At 38.4% G+C, this 20,571-nt stretch overlaps 1 protein-coding gene and 1 pseudogene across 1 annotated transcript in view; one reads left to right on the top strand and one right to left on the bottom strand.

Moving 5' to 3' along the window:
* The window catches only part of LOC101138063 (UDP-glucuronosyltransferase 2A3-like), a 476,474-nt pseudogene that overhangs the window by 200,388 nt on the left and 255,515 nt on the right, over positions 1-20,571 (top strand).
* Positions 6,253-20,571, bottom strand: part of UGT2B17 (UDP glucuronosyltransferase family 2 member B17) — a 39,932-nt gene continuing 25,613 nt past the window's right edge. The window contains exons 6-7 of the mRNA XM_031010038.3: positions 20,071-20,290; positions 6,253-7,297 (exon numbers count right to left, since the gene is read on the bottom strand). Of these exons, the coding sequence (XP_030865898.1) occupies positions 7,018-7,297; positions 20,071-20,290 (500 nt within the window). The 3' untranslated portion in view covers positions 6,253-7,017. The remainder of the gene's footprint in view (positions 7,298-20,070; positions 20,291-20,571) is intronic.

Genomic DNA, 20,571 nt, shown 5'->3' with positions numbered 1-20,571 from the left:
CCTGGCAGGCTCCAGTGTGTGATGTTCCTCTCTGTGTCTATGTGTTCTCATTGTTCAACTCCCATTTATAAGTGAGAACATGCAGCATTTGGTTTTCTGTTCCTTTGCTAGTTTGCTGAGAATGATGGTTTCTATCCACATCCCTGCAAAGGACATGAACTCATGCTTTTTTATGGCTGCATAGTATTCCATGGTGTATATGTACACATTTTCTTTATTCGGCCTATCATTGATAGGCATTTGGGTTGTTTCCAAGTCTTTGCTATTGTAAATAGTGCTGCAATAAACATACGTGTGCATGTCTCTTTATAGTAGAATGATTTGTAATCCTTTGGGTATATACCCAGTAATGGGATTGCTGGGTGAAATCGTATTTCTGCTTCTAGATCCTTGAGCAATTGTCACAATGTCTTCCACAATGGTTGAACTAATTTGCGCTGCCATCAACAGTGTAAAAGTGTTCCTATTTCTCCAAATCCTCTCCAGTATCTGTTGTTTCTTGACTTTTTAATGATTGTCATTCTAATTGGCAGGAGAAGGTATCTTATTGTGGATTTAATTTGTATTTCTCTAATGACCAGTGATGATGAGCTTTTCTTCATATGTTTGTTGGCCATGTAAATGTCTTCTTTTGAGAAGTGTCTGTTTATAGCCTTTGTGATGGTCTTGCTTGTTTTTGTCTTCTAAATTTGTTTAAGTTCCTTGTAGACTCTAGATATTAGACCGTTGTCAGAGGGATAGATTGCAAAAATGTTCGCCGATTCTGTAGGTTGCCTGTTCCCTCTGATGATAGTTTATTTTGTTGTGCAGAAGCTCTTTAGTTTAATTAGATCTCATTTGTCAATTTTGGCTTTTGCTGCAATTGCTTTTGGTGTTTGAGTCGTGAAGTCTTTGCCTATGCCTATGTCTTGAATGGTATTGCCTAAGTTTTCTTCTTGTGTTCTTATGGTTTTGGGTTTTACATTTAAGTCTTTAATCCATCTTGAGTTAATTTTTGTATAAGGTGTAAGAAAGGGGACCAGTTTTTGTTTTCTGCATATGGCTAGCAAGTTTTCCCAGTACCATTTATTAAATAGGGAATCCTTTTCCCATTGCTTGTTTTTGTCAGGTTTGTCAAAGATCAGATGGTTGTAGATGTATGGTGTTATTTCTGAAGCCTCTGTTCTGTTCCATTGGTCTATATATCTGTCTTGGTACCAGTACCATGCTGTTTTGTTTACTGTAGCTTTGTAGTATAGTTTGAAGTCAGGTAGAGTGATGCCTCCAGTTTTTTTTTTTTTTTTTTTGCTTAGGGTTGTCTTGGCTATAAAAGCTCTTTTTTGTTCCATATAAAATGCAAAGTAGTTTTTTTCTAGTTCTGAGAAGAAAGTCAATGGTAGCTTGATTTGAATAGCATTGAAGCTATAAATTACTCTGAGCACTGTGGCCATTTTCATGATATTGATTCTTCCTAGCCGTGAGTATGGAATGCTTTTTCATTTGTTTGTGTCCTCTCTTATTTCCTTGAGCAGTGGTTTGTAGTTCTCCTTGAAGAAATCCTTCATGACTGTTTTTAGGAGTATTCCTAGGTATTTTATTCTCTTTGTAGTGCTTGTGAATGGGAGTTCACTCATGATTTGACTCTCAGTTTGTCTATTATCAGTGTATAAGAATGCTTGTGATTTTTGCCCATTGATTTTGTATTCGGAGACTTTGCTGAAGTTGCTTATCAGCTTAAGGAGTTTTTGGGCTGAGATGATGGGGTTTTCCAAATATAGAATCATGTCATCTGCAAACAGAGAGAACTTGACGTCCTCTTTTTCTATTTCAATACACTTTATTTCTTTCTCTTGCCTGATTGCCCTGGGCAGAACTTCCAATACTATGTTGAAAAGGAGTAGTGAGAGAGGGCATCCTTGTCTTGTGCCGGTTTTCAAAGGGAATGCTTCCAGCTTTTTCCCATTCAGTATGATATGGGCTATGGATTTGTCATAAATTGCTTTTATTATTTTGAGATATGTTCCATCAATACCTAGTGAATTGAAAGTTTTTAGCATGAAGGCATGTTGAATTTTATCAAAGGCCTTTTCTGCATCTATTGAGATAATCATGTGGTATTTGTAATTCGTTCTGTTTATGTGATGGATTATGTTCATTGAGTTCTGTATGTTGAACCAGACTTGCATCCTGGGGATGAAGCTGGCCTGATTGTGGTGGATAAGCTTTTTGATGTGTGGTTAGATTCAGTTTGCCAGTATTTTATTGAAGATTTTTGCATCGATGTGCATCAGGGATATTGGCCTGAAATTTTCTTTTTTGTTGTGTCTCTGCCAGGCTTTGGTATCAGCATGATGCTGGCCTCATAAAGTGAGTTAGGGAGAATTCCCTCTCTTTCTGTTGTTTGGAATAGTTTCACAAGGAATGGTACCAGCTCCTCTTTGTACCTCTGGTAGAATTTGGCTGCAAATCTGTCTGGTCCTGGGCTTGTTTTAGTTGGTAGGCTATTAATTACTGCCTCAATTTCAGAACTTGTTATTCTTCTATTCAGGGATTTGACTTCTTCCTGGTTTAGACTGGTGAGGCTGTATGTATCCAGGAATTTATCCACTTCTAGGTTTTCTAGTTTATTTGTGTTGAGATGTTTTTATAGTATTTTCTGATGGTAGTTCGTATTTCTGTGAGATCAGTGGTGATATCCTATTTAACTTTTTTCATTGAGTCTATTTGATTATTCTCTCTTTTCCTTTTTATTAGCTTGTCTAGTGGTCTATTTTGTTAACCTTTTCTAAAAACCAGCTCCTGCATTCACTGACTTTTTTTGAAGGGTGTTTTATGTCTCCATCTCTTTCAGTTCAGCTCTGATCTTAGTTATTTTTTGTCTTCTGCTAGCTTTTGAATGTGTTTGCTCTTGCTTCTCCAGTTCTTTTAATTGGGATATTAGGGTGTCAATTTTGGATCTTTCCTGCTTTCTCTTGTGGGCATTTAGTGCTATCAATTTCCCTCTAAACACTGCTTTAGCTGTGTCTCAGAGATCCTAGTTTGTTGTCTCTTTGTTCTCATTGGTTTCAACAAACTTTGTTATTTCTGCCTTAATTTTGTTATTTAACCCAGTAGTCATTCAGGAGCAGGTTATTCAGTTTCCATGTAGTTGAATGGTTTTGAGTGAATTTCTTAATCCTGAGTTCTAATTTTATTGCACTGTGGTCTGAGAGACTGTTTGTTATGATTTCCGTTCTTTTGCGTTTGCTGAGGAGTGTTTTACTTCCAGTTATGTGGTTGATTTTAGAGTAAGTGCTATGTGCTGTGAGAAGAATGTATACTCTGTTGATTTGGGTTGGAGAGTTCTGTAGATGTCTATTAGGTCTGCTTGGTCTAGAGATGAGTTCAAATCCTGAATAGGCTTGTTAAATTTCTGTCTCATTGATCTGTCTAATACTGACAGTGGAAAGTTAAAGTCTCCCACTATTATTATGTGGGACCTAAGTCTCTTTATAGGTCTCTAAGAACTTCTTTTATGAATCTGGGTGCTCCTGTATTGGGTGCATATATATTAGAATAGTTAGCTCTTCTTGTTTCATTGGTCCGTTTACCATTATGTAGTGGCCTTCTTTGTCTCTTTTGATCTTTGTTGTTTTAAAGTCTGTTTTATCAGAGACTAGGATTGCAACCCCTGCTGCTTTTTGCTTTCCATTTGCTTGGTAAATGTTCCTCCATCCCTTTATTTGTTTTGAGCCTATGTGTGTCTTTGCATGTGACATGGGTCTCCTTAATACAGCACACTGATGGATCCTGACTCTTTATCCAATTTTCCCATCTGTGTCTTTTAATTGGGGCATTTAGCCATTTACATTTAAGGTTAATATTGTTATGTGTGAATTTGATCCTGTCATCATGATGCTAGCTGTTTATTTTTCACATTAGTTTATGCAGCTTCTTCATAGAGTCATTAGTTTTTATATTTTGGTGTGTTTTTGCAGTGGCTGGTACTGATTTTTCCTTTCCATATTTAAGTCTTCCTTCAGGAGCTCTGGTAAGGCAGGCCTGGTGGTGACAAAATCCTCAGCATTTGCTTGTCTGTAAAGATTTTATTTCTCCTTCACTTATGAAGCTTAGTTTGGCTGGATATGAAATTCCAGGTTAAAAATTCTTTTCTTTAAGAATGTTGAATATTGGCCCCCACTCTCTTCTGGTTTGTAGGGTTTCTGCAGAGAGATCCACTATTAGTCTGATGGGCTTCCCTTTGTAGATAACCTGACCGTTCTCTCTGGCTGCCCTACACATTTTTTCCCTAGTTTCAACCTTGGAGAATCTGACGATTATGTGTCTTGGGGTTCCTCTTCTCGAGGAGTATGTTAGTGTTGTTTTCTATATTTCCTGGATTTGAATGTTGGCCTGTCTTGCTAGGTTGGGGAAGTTCTCCTGGATAATATCCTGAAGAGTGTTTTCCAACTTGGTTCCATTTTCCCCATCACTTTTGGGTAAACCAATCACTGCTTATTTCATTAAGTTGACCTTCAGTCTCTGATATCCTTTCTTCTGCTTCATCAATTCAGCTATTGATACTTCTGTATGCTTCACGAAGTTCTTGTGCTGTGTTTTTTTTTTTTTTTTATATCTCCATCAGGTCATTAATGTTCTTCTCTAAACTGGTTATTCTAGTTAGCAGCTCCTGTAACCTTTTATCAAGGTTCTTAGCTTCCATGCATTGGGTTAGAATATGAGTTCCCCTCTAGCTGAGAGGAGTTTGTTATTATCCATCTTCTGAAGCCTACTTCTGTTAACTCAGCAAACTCCTTCTCCATCCAGTTTTGTGCCCTTGCTGGAGAGGAGTTGCAATCATTTGGAGGAGAAGAGGCATTCTGGTTTTTGGATTTTTTTTTTTTTTTTCATTTTTACGCTAGTTTTCCTTATCTTCCTAGATGTATCTACTTTTGATCTTTGAGGCTGATGACCATTGGATGGGGTTTTAGTGTGGGGGTCTTTTCTGTTGATGTTGATGTTATTACTTTCTGTTTGCTAGTTTTTCTTCCAACAGTCAGGTCCCTCTTCTGCAGGTCTCCTGCAGTTTGGTGGAGGTCCACTCCAGACCCTGTTTGTCTGGGTATCACCAGCAGAGGCTGTGGAACAGCAAAGATTGCTGCCTGCTCCTTCCTATGGAAGCCTTGCCCCAGAGGGGCACTGGCCTGATGCCAGCTGGAGCTCTCCTGTATGAGGTGTCTGTCAACCCTTGCTGGGAGTTCTCTCCCAGTCAAGAGGCATGGGGTTCAGGGACCCACTTGAGGAGGCAGTCTGTCCCTTAGCAGAGCTCGAGCACTCTGCTGGGAGAATCCTCCTTGTCAGGATCCACTCTTCTGTTCAAAGCTGGCAGGCAAGAAGGTTTAAATCCACTGAAGCTTTGCCCATAGTTGCTTCTTCCCCCAGGTGCTCTGTCCCAGGGAGATGGGAGTTTTATCTATAGGTCCCTGACTGGTGCTGCTGCCTTTCTTTCAGAGATGCCCTGCCGAGTGGGGAGGAATTTAGAGGCGTAGTCTGGCCACAGCTGCTTTGCTGCGCTGTGGTGAATTCTGTCCAGTACAAATTTCCTGGCCTGCTTAGCACTGTCAGGGGAAAACTGCTTACTGAAGCCTCAGTAATGGCCCCTCCCCCCACTAAGCTCGGTTGTCCCAGGTTGACTTCAGATTGCTGTGCTGGCAGCGAAAATTTCAATCTAGTGGTTCCTAGCTTGCTGGGCTCCATGGGAGTGGGACCCACTAAGCGAGACCACTTGGCTCCCTGGCTTCAGTCCCCTTTGTAGGGGAGTGAATGGTTCTGTCTCACTTGGGCTCCAGGCACAAAACAAACAAACAAAACAACAACAACAGCAACAAAAAACTCCTGTAGCTAGCTTGGTGTCTGCCCAAACAGCTCCCCAGTTTGGCGCTTGCAACCCAGTGCTCTGGCGATGTCAGCACAGAAGGGAGTATCCTGCTCCGTGGATTGCAAAAACCATGGGGAAAGCATAATATCTGGGCTGGATAGCATAGTCCCTCATGGCTTCCCTTGGCTGTGGGAGGAAGATCCCTGGCAATGCAGAAACACCCTGCCTTCTGCATTGGTCTCACTGAGAGCTGCAGACAGGAGCTGTTCCTATTCAACCATCTTGCCAGATCTCCATCTTCTCAAAGTTTTACTGTTTCTAGTCTTATGTTGCCATCTTATATTGCCATGTTCATCCATTTTGAGTTGATTTTTGTATATGATAAAAAATAATGGTTCACTTTTTTCTTTTGGTTGTGGGCATCCAATTTTCTCAGCACCATTTTTTGAAGAAACTCATCTTTCTTCATTGAGTATATTTGGGACTCTTATTGAAGATCAGTTAGCTGTATATATTCATGGATTTATTTCTAGGCTTTCTAGTTTGTTATGTAGATCTGTATCTGTTAATGTGGTATAATATATGTGTTAATTTTTGTATGTTAAACTATCTTTCATTCTAGGAATAAACTTGCCATGTCTTCTAGGAAAGAAGTGATGCTGAGTCTGAATACACAGTAAAAGCCAAGCAACACTACTGGTCTTGCAATCTCAAAAGGAAGAGTGAGACTTTTTACATAATTTAATTATTGAAGATTTCATTGGCAAAATTAAAAACAAAAATTCTGCTCAAAATGAAGCCAAAATATTCTGAGTATTTGCAAAACAATGTTGATACTATGAGTGGAGTTGTTAATGTTTTGTGTTCAAATACAATGTGTGAAACATAAGGAAGCTCAGTAACTTTTGTGTGGGGTAACTTTTGGATTAGAATAATAAATTTCAATATAAGCCCATAAGGTTTTATATTATTATTTTTCATAGCTTAAAAATCATCGACATAGAATAATTCCAACTAAAGTACATATTAAATTCCTGGAAAATAAATTTTGACTTAACAGGGTAAGTTGTGAAAAGATGTTTTGTCGCAGGAAAAAGGAAATCCTCCATTTAAAACCCTCCATGCTGGAATAAAGGAGGAGTCCCATCTTTCGGTCATTCCACTTCAGGCTTTTGATATAACTAATCCCTTTTCTTCTTCTTTCCTGTTTTGGCAAGCTTTCGGAAACAAAACAGGCAACATTTTGTGATCATAAATATCACAGTTGCCACGCAGGCCAGCAGGAATGCTATCACATCCAAAGAGTGGTACTGGATCCAGGTGAGGTCGTGGGCTGCGACCCGAAGGTGCTTGGCTCCTTTATGGCGCATGACAAACTCAATCCAGAAGACTGCTCGATCCAGGGGCTTCACTGGTTGATCATGATGAATTCTTGATAATTTCATGACATTCTCTTTATAGCTGAAGGATAAATATAAAGATATCAACATTAAAAGTAAATTTATTGCTTAAGCATATCAAGTCTATGGATGGTCTTTGAAAAGCGCCACACAAGTGATTCAAAGTAAGTGTCATTGAATTGACATAAAATATGAATGTTTTAATGTATGTCATTACAGAAAGTTTGGTTTTTAAATTGGAGTTTTATAATTGACAAATACCTTTAAAAATGAAAAATGGAATTTTTGGTGGGAAAGTTAATGTTTTTCTAGAGCAGAAAATATTGTGAGCCATTCTAAGTGCTATAAGTAAGATAGTGGAAATAGAATCTGGGAATGATCATTTTGATATTTTTAGTTTTTATTTTTTTTTGAGACAGGCTTTTGCTCCATTACACAGGCTGAGTGCAGTCACATGATCATGGCTCAGTGCAGCCTTTCCGTTTCGGTCTCAGGTAATCCTCCACCTCAGCCTCATGAGAAGCTGGGGCTACAGCTGCACACCACCATGCCTGGCTATATTTTTTATTTTTTACATTTTTAGATATGAGGTCTTGCTGTAGTGCCCATACTCATCTGGAACTCCTGTGGTCTAATCATTCTGCCTCTGCCTCCCAAAGTGTTGGCCCTACAGACATGAACCACTGTGCCCAGCCCATTTTGACATATTTAAAGAAGAATTGTGTCACAACTGGTGAAATGTCTCCTAACTAGTTTCTCAGCTTCTACTCTAATCTTCTGTCTTCTACCGTATTTTCCTTCTAGTAGCCAGAACATTTTCTAAATTAATGTCAAATTATGACAGCTGCCTGTCAAGATTTCCATCTGGTTTCTTGTTACATTAAGAATAAAATCCAAATCTGTCTGTGGTCTAGAGAACGCTACACAGGCACCTACTTGTCCTAACCCTTTCCCCCTGTACACTTTCTTCTAGAGACAATGGCCTTCTGTTGTTCTTTAAACTCCTGAAGTTGTTCTCACCTTAGCCCCTTTACACCTTTTGTCCCCTGTGTCTCTCTCATTGAGCATTCTTTCTTGCAACTACTTGAGGTTTGCTTCTATTTCTTTTTGAGGCTTCCCCTTATATGATACCTCTTGGAGAGTCTTTTCCTGGCCACACTATAGGCACCCATAGGATTTCTCTAGTGCTTCATGCTTACTTTGCTATTTGATTTCTGGAACTTTAAAATATGTTATATATCTTCTACAGTAAAACTTTAAGTATGAAATACATAGGATAAATGCATATACACTATGTGACTACCTCAAAATTTTAAGATTATCTTAAACATTATCCCAAAGTGAAGACACCAATTTATCACAAACTGCATAGAATAACTCTTTCCTCCTGGGCCATTTTAGTCACTACTTTTATCCTCAAAGTAAGTATTAACCTGAATTCTAATATCATATATTATGTTTATATAATTGAATTACATAATACATATTCATTTCTGTTTTTTGTTTAGCAGTTGTTTAATTGCACTGGTGTAGAGTATTCAGTTGATTGACAAAGACCACAGATCTCTTCATTTATGATTAATGGATATTTGTGTTGTTAACATTTTTTGATCTTACTAATAATTATGGTATTAAGATATTTATATATTTTATTAGATTTACATATTTATTCATTTTTGTTGGATGTATACTTGGAAGAATAGTTGATGAGAGAAAGGCACATTTATAATTAGAATTTTTTGACTGAATTTTTTAAAAAATTTATTTTAAAGAATCAGATTGTTTTTAGTTATCATTTTCTGGATGATTTATAATTTGATTCTAGTATGACTAGAACATACTATTTTTATGAATTTGAATATTATACAATTTACTTAGCATTTTTTTATGGCCCAGCATATGGTCAATTTCAGTAACTATTTCATACATATAATCTTTTTTTTTTTTTTTTTTGAGACAGAGTCTCTCTCTGTCACCCAGGCTTGAGTATGATGGAGCGATCTTGGCTGACTGCAACTTATGTCTCCTGGGTTCAAGTGATTCTCATGCCTCAACCTCCCAAGTGTCTGGGACTACAGGTGCTCGTCCCCCACATCTGGCTAAGTTTTGTATTACTAGTGGACACAGGATTTCACCATGTTGGCCAGGCTGGTCTCGAACTCCTGACCAAATGTGATCCTCCCACCTTGGCCTCCCAAAGTGTTGGAATTACAGGTGTGAGCCACCACACCCAGTCTCCATAAACTCTTTTAAAAATGTTTATTTTCTGTCTACACACACACAACCAGAGATATATGTATGGATACATATATACAGATATATGTGCAATATATATATACACACACATATATAACACATAGGTTACATTTAATTGTGTACTTCAAATGTTTTATCTCCTTAAATAAAAGTTTTCAAAGATCATTATTTTGTCTTCTTTGGTCTGTTTAAATTTAATGCGAGTACTGGTAGGTTCACTTTTTTGTTGTGATCTTTGAGATGGAGTCTCACTCTGTCACCAGGCTGGAGTGCAGTGGCACTATCTCAGCTCACTGCAACCTCCGTCTCCCAGGTTCAAGTGATTCTCCTGCCTCAACCCCCTGAGGACCTGGGACTACAGGTGCACACCACCATGCCTAGCTAATTTTTGTATTTTTAGTAGAGACAGGGTTTCACTATGTTGGCCAGGAGTATGGTCTCGATATCTTGACCTTGTGATCTGCCCTCCTCAGCCACCCAAAGTGCTGGGATTACAGGCTTGAGCCACCACATCTGGTCGGTTCACATTTTTTTAAAACAGTTTTATTTTAAGTTCCAGGATACATACACAGAATGTGTGGGTTTGTTACATAGGTATATGTGTGCCATGGTGGTTTGCAGCACCTATCAATCTGTCATCTAGATTTTAAGTCCCTCATGTATTAGCTATTTGTCCTGATACTCTCACTCCCATTCCATGCCCCGAATGGCCCCGGTGGGTTTTGCTCCCCTCCCTGAGTCCATGTATTCTCATTTTTCAACTCCCTGTTATGAGTGAGAACATGTGGTGTCTGGTTTTCTGTTCCTGTGTTAGTTTGCTGAGGATAATGGCTTTGAGTTTCATCCATGTCCCTGCAACAGACATAATCTCATTCCTTTTTATGGCACATAGTATGCCATACTGTACATGCATCATATTTTCTTTATCCAGTCTATCATTGATGAGTATTTGGGTTGGTTCCATATCTTTGATATTGTAGATAGTGCTGCAATAGACATACATGTGCATGTGTCTTTACAGCAGAATGATTTATATGCCTTTGGGTATATATCAAGTAATGAGATTGCTAGGTCAGATGGTGTTTCTGGTTCTAGATCTTTGAGGAATCACCACACTGTTTTCCATGATGGTTGAACTAACTTACATTCCCACCAAAAATGTAAAAGTTTTCCTATTTCTCCCCAGCTTCACCAGCATCTGTTGTTTTTTGACTTTTTAATCATCTCCATTCTGACTGGCATGAGATTGTATCTCATTGTGGTTTTGATTTGCATTTCTCTAATGATCAGTGATATTGAGCTTTTTTCATAAGTGTGTTGGCTGCATAAATGTATTTTTTTGAGAAGTGTCTGTTTATATCCTTTGCCCACTTTTTGGTGGTGGTGTTTTTTTTCTTGTAAATTTGTTTAAGTTACTTGTAGATTCTGGATATTGGACCTTTGTCAGAGGGATAGATTGCAAAAATCTTCCCTCATTCTGTAGGTTGCCTGTTCCCTCTGATGATAGTTTATTTTGCTGTGCAGAAGCTCTTTAGTTTAATTTGATCCCATTTGTCAACTTTGGCTTTTATTGCAATTGCTTTTGGTGTTTGTGTCATGAAATTTTTGCCCACGCCTATGTCCTGAATGATGTTGCTTAGGTTTTCTTCTAGGGTTTTTATGGTTTTGGGTTTTACATTTAAGTCTTTAATCCATCTTGAGTTAATTTTTGTATAAGGTGTAAGGCAGGGGTCTAGTTTCCATTTTTTGCATATGGCCAGCCAGTTTCCCCAGCACCATTTATTAAATAGGGAATCCTTTCCCATTGCTTGTTTTTGTAGTTTTGTTGAAGATCAGATGGCTGTAGACGTGTGGTGTTATTTCTGAGGCCTCTGTTCTGCTCCATTGGTCTATATGTCTGCTTTTGTTCCAGTACTATGCTGGTTTGGTTACTGTAAGGTGTAAGGAAGGGATCCAGTTGCAGTTTTCTCCATATGGCTAGCCAGTTTTTCCAAAATACCATTTATTAAATAGGGAATCCTTCCCCTAATTGCTTGTTTTTGTCAGGTTTGTCAAAGATCAGATGGTTGTAGATGTGTAGTGTTATTTCTGAGGCATATGTTCTGTTCCATTGGTCAATACATCTGTTTGGTTCCAGTACCATTCTGTTTTGGTTATGTAGCCTAATAGTATAGTTTGACATCAGGTAGCGTGATGCCTCCAGCTTTGTTCTTTTTGCTTAGGGTTGTCTTGGCTATATGGGCTCTTTTTTGGTTCCATATTAAATTTAAAGTAGTTTTTTTCTAGTTCTGTGAGGAATGTCAATGGTAGTTTGATGGGAATAGCTTTGAATATATAAATTACTGTGGGAAGGAGCCAAGATGGCCGAATAAGAACAGCTCCAGTCTACAGCTCCCAGTGTGAATGACACAGAAGAGGAATGATTTCTGCATTTCCAACTGAGGTACCGGGTTCATCTCCCAGGGGACTGTCAGACAGTGGGTGCAGGACAGTGGGTGCAGCGCACCACGTATGAGCCAAAGCAGGGTGAGGCATTGCCTCATCGGGGAAGCACAAGGGGTCTGTGAATTCCCTTCCCTAGCCAAGGGTAGGGGTAACAGATGGCACCTGGAAAATTGGGTTACTCCCACCCTAATACTGCGCTTTTCCAAAAGGTTTTAGCAAACGGCACACCAGGAGATTATATCCCGCACCTGGCTCAGAGGGTCCTACGCCCACGGAGCCTCGCTCATTGCTAGCACAGCAGTCTGAGATCGAACTGCAAGGCAGCAGTGAGGCTGGGGGAGGGGCACCTGCCATTGCCATGGATTGAATAGGTAAACAAAGCGACCCAGAAGCTTGAACTGGGTGGAGCCCACCACAGCTCAAGGACGCCTGCCTGCCTCTGTAGATCCACCTCTGGGGGCAGGGCATAACCAAACAAAAGGCAGCAGAAACCTCTGCAGTCTTAAATGTCCCTGTCTGACAGCTTTGAAAAGAGTAGTGGTTCTCCCAGCACACAGCTTGAGATCTGAGAATGGACAGACTGTCTACTCAAGTGGGTCCTGATCCCCGAGTAGCCTGACTGGGAGGCACCCCCCAGTAGGGGCAGACTGACACCTCACACAGCCGGGTACTCCTCTGAGAAAACTTCCAGAGGAACAATCAGACAGCAACATTTGCTGTTCACCAATATCCACTGTTCTGCAGTGTCCACTGCTGATACCCAGGCAAACAGGATCTGCAGTGGACCTCCAGCAAACTCGAACAGACCTGCAGCTGAGGGTCCTGACTGTTAGAAGGAAAACTAACAAATGGAAAGGACATCCACACCAAAACCCCATTTCTACATTGCCATCATCAAAACCCAAAGGTAGATAAAACCACAAAGATGGGGAAAAAAAGAGCAGAAAAACTGGAAATTCTAAAAATCAGAATGCCTCTCCTCCTCCAAAGAAATGCAGCTCCTCACCAGCAATGGAACAAAGCTGGATGGAGAATGACTTTGACGAGTTCAGAGAAGAAGGCTTCAGACGATCAAACTACTCCGGACTAAAGGAGGAAGTTCGAACCGAAGGAAAGAAGGTAAAAACCTTGAAAAAAGATTAGACGAATGGCTAACTAGATAACCAATGCAGAGAAGTCCTTAAAGGACCTGATGGAGCTGAAAACCATGGCACGAGAACTATGTGATGAATGCACAAGCCTCAGTAGCTGATTTGATCAACTGGAAGAAACAGTATCAGTGATGGAAGATGAAATGAATGAAATGAAGCAAGAAGAGAAGTTTAGAGAAAAAAGAATAAAAAGAAATGAACAAAGCCTCCAAGAAATATGGGACTATGTGAAAAGACCAAATCTACGTCTGATTGGTGTACCTGAAAGTGACGGGGAGAATGGAAACAAGTTGGAAAACACTCTGCAGGTTATCATCCAGGAGAGCTTCCCCAATCCAGCAAGGCAGGCCGACATTCAAATTCAAGACATACAGAGAATGCCATAAAGATACTCCTCAAGAAGAGCAACTCCAAGACACATAATTGTTAGATTCACCAAAGTTGAAATGAAGGAAAAAATGTTAAGTGCAGCAAGAGAGAAAGGTCAGGTTACCCACAAAGGGAAGCCCATCAGACTAACAGCTGATCTCTTGGCAGAAACCCTACAAGCCAGAAGAGAGTGGGGGCCAATATTCAACATTCTTAAAGAAAAGAATTTTCAACCCAGAATTTCATATCCAGCCAAACTAAACTTCATAAGTGAAGGAGAAATAAAATAAAATCTCTAAGCATTTACAGACAAGCAAATGCTGAGAGACTTTGTTGCCACCAGGCCTGCCCTAAAAGAGCTCCCGAAGAAGCACTAAACATGGAAAGGAACAACTGGTACCAGCCGCTGCAAAAACATGCCAAATGGTAAAGACCACTGAGGCTAGGAAAAAACGGCATCAACTATCGAGCAAAACAATCAGCTAACATCATAATGACAGGATCAAATTTACACATAACAATATTAACCTTAAATGTAAATGGGTTAAATGCTAGAATTAAAAGACACAGACTGGCAAACTGGATCAAGAGTCAAGACCCATCACTGTGCTGTATTCAGGAAACCCATCTCATGTGCAGAGACACACATAGGCTCAAAATAAAGGGATGGAGGAAGATCTACCAAGCAAATGGAAAACAAAAAAAGGCATGGGTTGCAATCCTAGTCTCTGATAAAACAGACTTTAAACCAGCAAAGATCAAAAGAGACAAGGCCATTACATAATGGTAAAGGGATCAATTCAACAAGAAGAGCTAACTATCCTAAATATATATGCACCCAGATTCATAAAGCAAGTCCTTAGATACCTACAAAGAGACTTAGACTCCCACACAATAATAATGGGACACTTTAAGAAACCACCGTCAACATTAGACAGATCAACGAGACAGAAAGTTAACAAGGATATCCAAGAATTGAACTCAGCTCTGCACGAAGTGGACCTAATAGAGATCTACAGAACTCTGCACCCCAAATCAACAGAATGTACATTCTTTTCAGCACCACACCACACCAACTCCAAAACTGACCACATAGTTGGAAGTAAAGCTCTCCTTAGCAAATGTAAAAGAACAGAAATTATAACAAACTATCTCTCAGACCACAGTGCAATCAAACTAGAACTCAGGATTAAGAAACTCACTCAAAACTGTTCAACTACATGGAAACTGAACAACCTGCTTCTGAATGACTACTGGGTACATAATGAAATGAAGGCAGAATTAAAGATGTTCTTTGAAACCAACGAGAACAAAGACACAACATACCAGAATCTCTGGGACACATTCAAAGCAGTGTGTAGATGGAAATTTATAGCACTAAATGCCCACAAGAGAAAGCAGGAAACATCTAAAATAGACAACCTAACGTCACAATTAAAAGAACTAGAGAAGCAAGAGCAAACACATTCAAAAGCTAGCAGAAGGCAAGAAATAACTAAAATCAGAGCAGAACTGAAGGAAATAGAGACACAAAAAAACTCTTCAAAAAATCAATGAATCCAAGAGCTGGTTTTTTGAAAAGGCCAACAAAATTGATAGACTGCTAGCAAGACTAATAAAGAAGAAAAGAGAGACGAATCAAATAGATGGAATAAAAAATGATTAAGGGGATATCACCACCGATTCCAGAGAAATACAAACCACCATCAGAGAATACTAGAAACACCTCTATGCAAATAAACTAGAAAATCAAGAAGAAATGGATAAATTCCTCGACACACACACCCTCCCAAGACTAAACCAGGAAGAAGTTGAATCTCTGAATAGACCAATAACAGGCTCTGAAATTGAGGCAATAATTAATAGCTTACCAACCAAAAAAAGTCCAGGACCAGATGGATTCACAGCTGAATTCTACCAGAGGTACAAGGAGGAGCTGGTACCCTTCATTCTGAAACTATTCCAATCAATAGAAAAAGAGGGACTCCTCCCTAACTCATTTTATGAGGCCAACATCATCCTGATACCAAAGCCTGGCAGGGACACAAGAAAAAAAAGAGAATTGTAGACCAATATCCCTGATGAACATCAATGCAAAAATCCTCAATAAAATACTGGCAAACTGAATCCAGCAGCACATCAAAAAGCTTATTCACCATGACCAAGTGGGCTTCATCCCTGGGATGCAAGGCTGGTTCAACGTACACAAATCAATGAATGTAATCCAGCACATAAACAGAACCAATGACAAAAACCACATGATTATCTCAATAGATGCAGAAAAGACCTTTGACAAAATTCAACAACACTTCATGCTAAAAACTTTCAATAAATTAGGTATTGATGGGGAGTATCTCCAAATAATAAGAGTTATCTATGACAAACCCACAGCAAATATCATGTTGAATGGGCAAAAGGTGGAAGCATTCCCTTTGAAGACTGGCACAAGGCAGGGATGCCCTCTCTCACCACTCCTATTCAACACAGTGTTGGATGTTCTGGCCAGGAGAATAAGGCAGGAGAAGGAAATACAGGGTATTCAATTAGGAAAAGAGGAAGTCAAATTGTCCCTGTTTGCAGAAGACATGATTGTATATCTAGAAAACCCCATCGTCTCAGCCCCAAATCTCCTTAAGCTGATAAGCAACTTCAGCAAAGTCTCAGGATACAAAATCAATGTGCAAAAATCACAAGCATTCTTATACACCCGTAACAGACAAACAGAGAGCCAAATCATGAGTGAACTCCCATTCACAATTGCTTCAAAGAGAATAAAATACCTAGGAATCCAACTTACAAGGGATGTGAAGGACCTCTTCAAAGAGAACTACAAACCACTGCTCAAGGAAATAAAAGAGGATACAAACAAATGGAAGAACATTCCACGCTCATGGGTAGGAAGAATCAATATCGTGAAAACGGCCATACTGCCCAAGGTAATTTATAGATTCAATGCCATCCCCATCAAGCTACCAATGACTTTCTTCACAGAATTGGAAAAAACTACTTGAAAGTTCATATGGAACCAAAAAAGAGCCTGCATTGCCAAGTCAATCCTAAGCCAAAAGAACAAAGCTGGAGGCATCACACTACCTGACTTCAAACTATACTACAAGGCTACAGTAACCAAAACAGCATGGTACTGGTACCAAAACAGAGATATAGACCAATGGAACAGAACAGAGCCCTCAGAAATAATGCCACACATCTACAACTATCTGATCTTTGACAAACCTTACAAAAACAAGAAATGGGGAAAGGATTCCCTATTTAATAAATGGTGCTAGGAAAACTGGCTAGCCATATGTAGAAAGCTGAAACTGGATCCCTTCCTTACACCTTATACAAAAATTAATTCAAGATGGATTAAAGACTTACATGTTAGACCTAAAACCACAAAAACTCTAGAAGAAAACCTAGGCAATACCATTCAGGACACAGGCATGGGCAAGGACTTCATGTCTAAAACACCAAAAGCAATGGCAACAAAAGCCAAAATTGACAAATGGGATCTCATTAAACTAAAGAGCTTCTGCACAGCAAAGGAAACTACCATCAGATTGAACAGGCAACCTACAGAATGGGAGAACATTTTTGCAATCTACTCATCTGACAAAGGGCTCATATCCAGAATCTACAATGAACTCAAACAAATTTACAAGAAAAAAACAAAAAACCTCATCAACCTGTGGGTGAAGGAAATGAACAGACACTTCTCAAAAGAAGACATTTAGGCAGCCAGAAGACACATGAAAAAATGCTCATCATCACTGGCCATCAGAGAAATGCAAATCAAAACCACAATGAGATACCATCTCACCCCAGTTAGAATGGCAATCATTAAAAAGTCAGGAAACCACAGGTGCTGGAGAGGATGTGGAGAAATAGGAACACTTTTACACTGTTGGTGGGACTGTAAACTAGTTCAACCATTGTGGAAGTCAGTGTGGCAATTCCTCAGGGATCTAGAACTAGAAATATCATTTACCTAGCATTCCCATTACTGGGTATATACCCAAAGGATTATAAATCATGCTTCTATAAAGACATGTGCACACGTATGTTTATGGAGGCACTATTCACAATATCAAAGACTTGGAACCAACCCAAATGTCCGACAATGATAGACTGGATTAAGAAAATGTGGCACACGTACACTATAGAATACTATGCAGCCATAAAAAATGATGTGTTCATATCCTTTGCAGGGACATGGATGAAGCTGGAAACCATCATTCTCAGCAAACTATCGCAAGGACAAAAAACCAAACACCGCATGTTCTCACTCATAGGTGGGAATTGAACAATGAGAACACAAGGACACAGGAAGGGGAATATCACACACCGGGGCCTGCTGGGGGGTAGGGGGAGCGGGGAGGGATAGCATTAGGAGATACACTTAATGTTAAATGACGAGTTAATGGGTGCAGCACACCAACATGGCACATGTATACATATGTAGCAAAGCTGCACCTTGTGCACAGATACCCAAAAACTTAAAGTATAATAAAAAAAATTACTTTGGGCAGCATGGCCATTTTTACAATTCTGATTTTTTTATCCATGAGGATGGAATGTTTTTCCATTTGTTTGTGTCCTCTCTTAATTCCTTCAGCAGGGTTTTCTATTTCTCCTTGAAGTGGTCCTTCACGTACCTTGTTAGGCATATTCCTAGGTATTTTATTCTCTTTGTTGCAATTGCAAATGGGAATTTATTCATGATTTGGCTCTCTGCTTGTGTATTGTTGGTGTATAGGAATACTTGTAATTTTTGCATATTGATTTTTCTATCCGGAGGCTTTGCTGAAGTTGCTTATCAGCTTAAGGAATTTTAGAACTGAGATGAAGGGGTTTTCTAAATATAGAATTATGTCATCTGCAAATAGAGACAATTTAACTTCTTCTCTTCCTATTTATAGAATACCCTTTATTTCTTTCTCTTGCCTGATTGCCCTAGTTCACATTTAAATCCACCATTTTATTCTATATATTTTTGTTTTCTAACCTGTTTTATGTTTCTTTGCTTTTTTACTTTATTTGAAGTATTTTAAATCATTTCTTGTCTTACTAATTTTTTGGTAAAGTGTTTTTAATGTATTCTCTTAGCTGGTACCACCTTACATCATAATAATATTGGTAGGATTAATAGACTCTGAATTGATGGCAGCTGGTGTAGTCACAGCATTTTCCATATTATTTCCTTTGGATTATGGAAAACTATTACATATTTATTTTATCAATATTAAAACCTTTGTGTTTCAAAAGGCATCCTCCAAAAAGTAAAAAAAAAAAAAAAAATCTATCTGCCCATAGTGGAAGAAAATATTTGAAAATCGTATATTTGATAAGGGATTGTATCTATAACATATTAATAATTCTTATGAATCCATAATAAGGTAAATAGAAAAATGACAAAATGTTCACAAGATTAAAATAGAAATTTTATCTAAGGAAGATGCATGAATGACCAGTAAGCACATGAAAAGAGGGTTAACATCTTCAGCCATAAGGAAATGCAAATGAAAACCATAATGAGAGACCACTTTACACACACTAGAAAAGCTGTAATAGAAAGACAGGTGATAACAAGTGTTGGGAAGAGTGTGAAGAAATTAGAGCCCTCCTATCCAGCTGGTGGTAATGAAAAATGATGCAAATACTTTGAAAAACAGTTTAGCCATTCTTCATAAACAACAATTTCCCATATGCCTCAGCAAGTCCACTCCTAGCATCTCCTCAAAAGAAGTAAAAACATATTTTTACACAGAAAATATGTATAACAATATTCGTAAGTGCCAAAATTGGAAAGACCTAAAATGTCCATGCCCTGATAAACAGGTAATTTTGGTGTAAACATATCAAAGAATATTATATAGAAATAAAAATGAATGAGTTCTGATACATCCAACAACATAAATAAAACTAAAAATAATTATGCTAAGTGAAAGAAGTAATTTACAAAACACTATAAATTGTATGATTTCATTTATATAAAATATGTGAAGAGAATAATCTATTGAGAAACAAAGTAAGTCGGTATTTTTCTAGGACTGGAGGTGTATTGGGAGTGACTTCATGCATTTTGAGTTTAATTTGAGCTCACAAAAATGTTATTTAGGGTTGTGGCTTTGTAACTATGTAAACATACTAAATATATTTAGATTTAAAATTTTAGTGAATGTTATGCTATGCAAATTGTAACTCATTTTCAAATTGATTAAAATAATGATAATAATAAAAATAAATTTTTGAGAAAGAATAGATTCATACTTTCAGAAATTTTAGGTATTGAATTGAAATATTTTATCATATTTCTCTAGTTACATAATTTCTATTGTGTATTCTATCATTAAAAATATTTAAAATAATTATGTACATATCTTTAATTTTTTTGATTTTATAATTCATTGCAGTCATTGGTGACCCATTAAATCTGTGGGGTTGAAATGTAACTTTGAAATAATTGTCTGGTGGAAAATAAGAGCAGATTTTACATTGGTTAAATCACTTCAATCCCTTCAAAATTAGTCTCTTAACAAAGGGTTCAAACTCATATTCACTGTTGACAAAATAATTTGTAAGTACCACCTGGTCACAAAATTGTAATACTCACATAGGGTCATTAATGACTGACTTCAATGCATTGAGCAAATCTCTACTTGACATGGTCCTGATGTCCACACTGAGGGCTGCTCCCCTGGCTTTCATGTGAGCAATGTTATCATGTTGATCTGCAAACAAGGGAATGCCAACCATAGGGATCCCATGGTAGATTGCCTCATAGATGCCATTGGTTCCACCATGAGTTATAAAAGCTTTGGTTTTGGGATGACCTAAAAGTGGATGAATTTTAACAAAGTTATTAATTATAAGGCACAGGAATTGAATAAGAAATGCACAATATAAGGAACTTAAAGCAAAACTCTTCCCTAGGTAACATTATACCCACAAAACTGCATTGAAATTGTTTTCAAATTTCAGAGGAAGAAGCACCTACTTCTGCTGGAAAGGTAAGTGAAGGCTACATGAAAAGGTGGTGGTCTGTGTGTCTTCACAGTGGAAACATAAATTTAAAAGATTTCCAGGTGAACAAAATGAAAAAACATATTCTTAA

Source organism: Gorilla gorilla, chromosome 3 (genome assembly GCF_029281585.2).
Source record: "Gorilla gorilla gorilla isolate KB3781 chromosome 3, NHGRI_mGorGor1-v2.1_pri, whole genome shotgun sequence".
Classification (NCBI taxonomy): domain Eukaryota; kingdom Metazoa; phylum Chordata; class Mammalia; order Primates; family Hominidae; genus Gorilla; species Gorilla gorilla.
The sequence above is the reverse complement of the archived record's forward strand: the minus strand, read 5'-3'. Positions and strand labels throughout refer to the sequence as shown.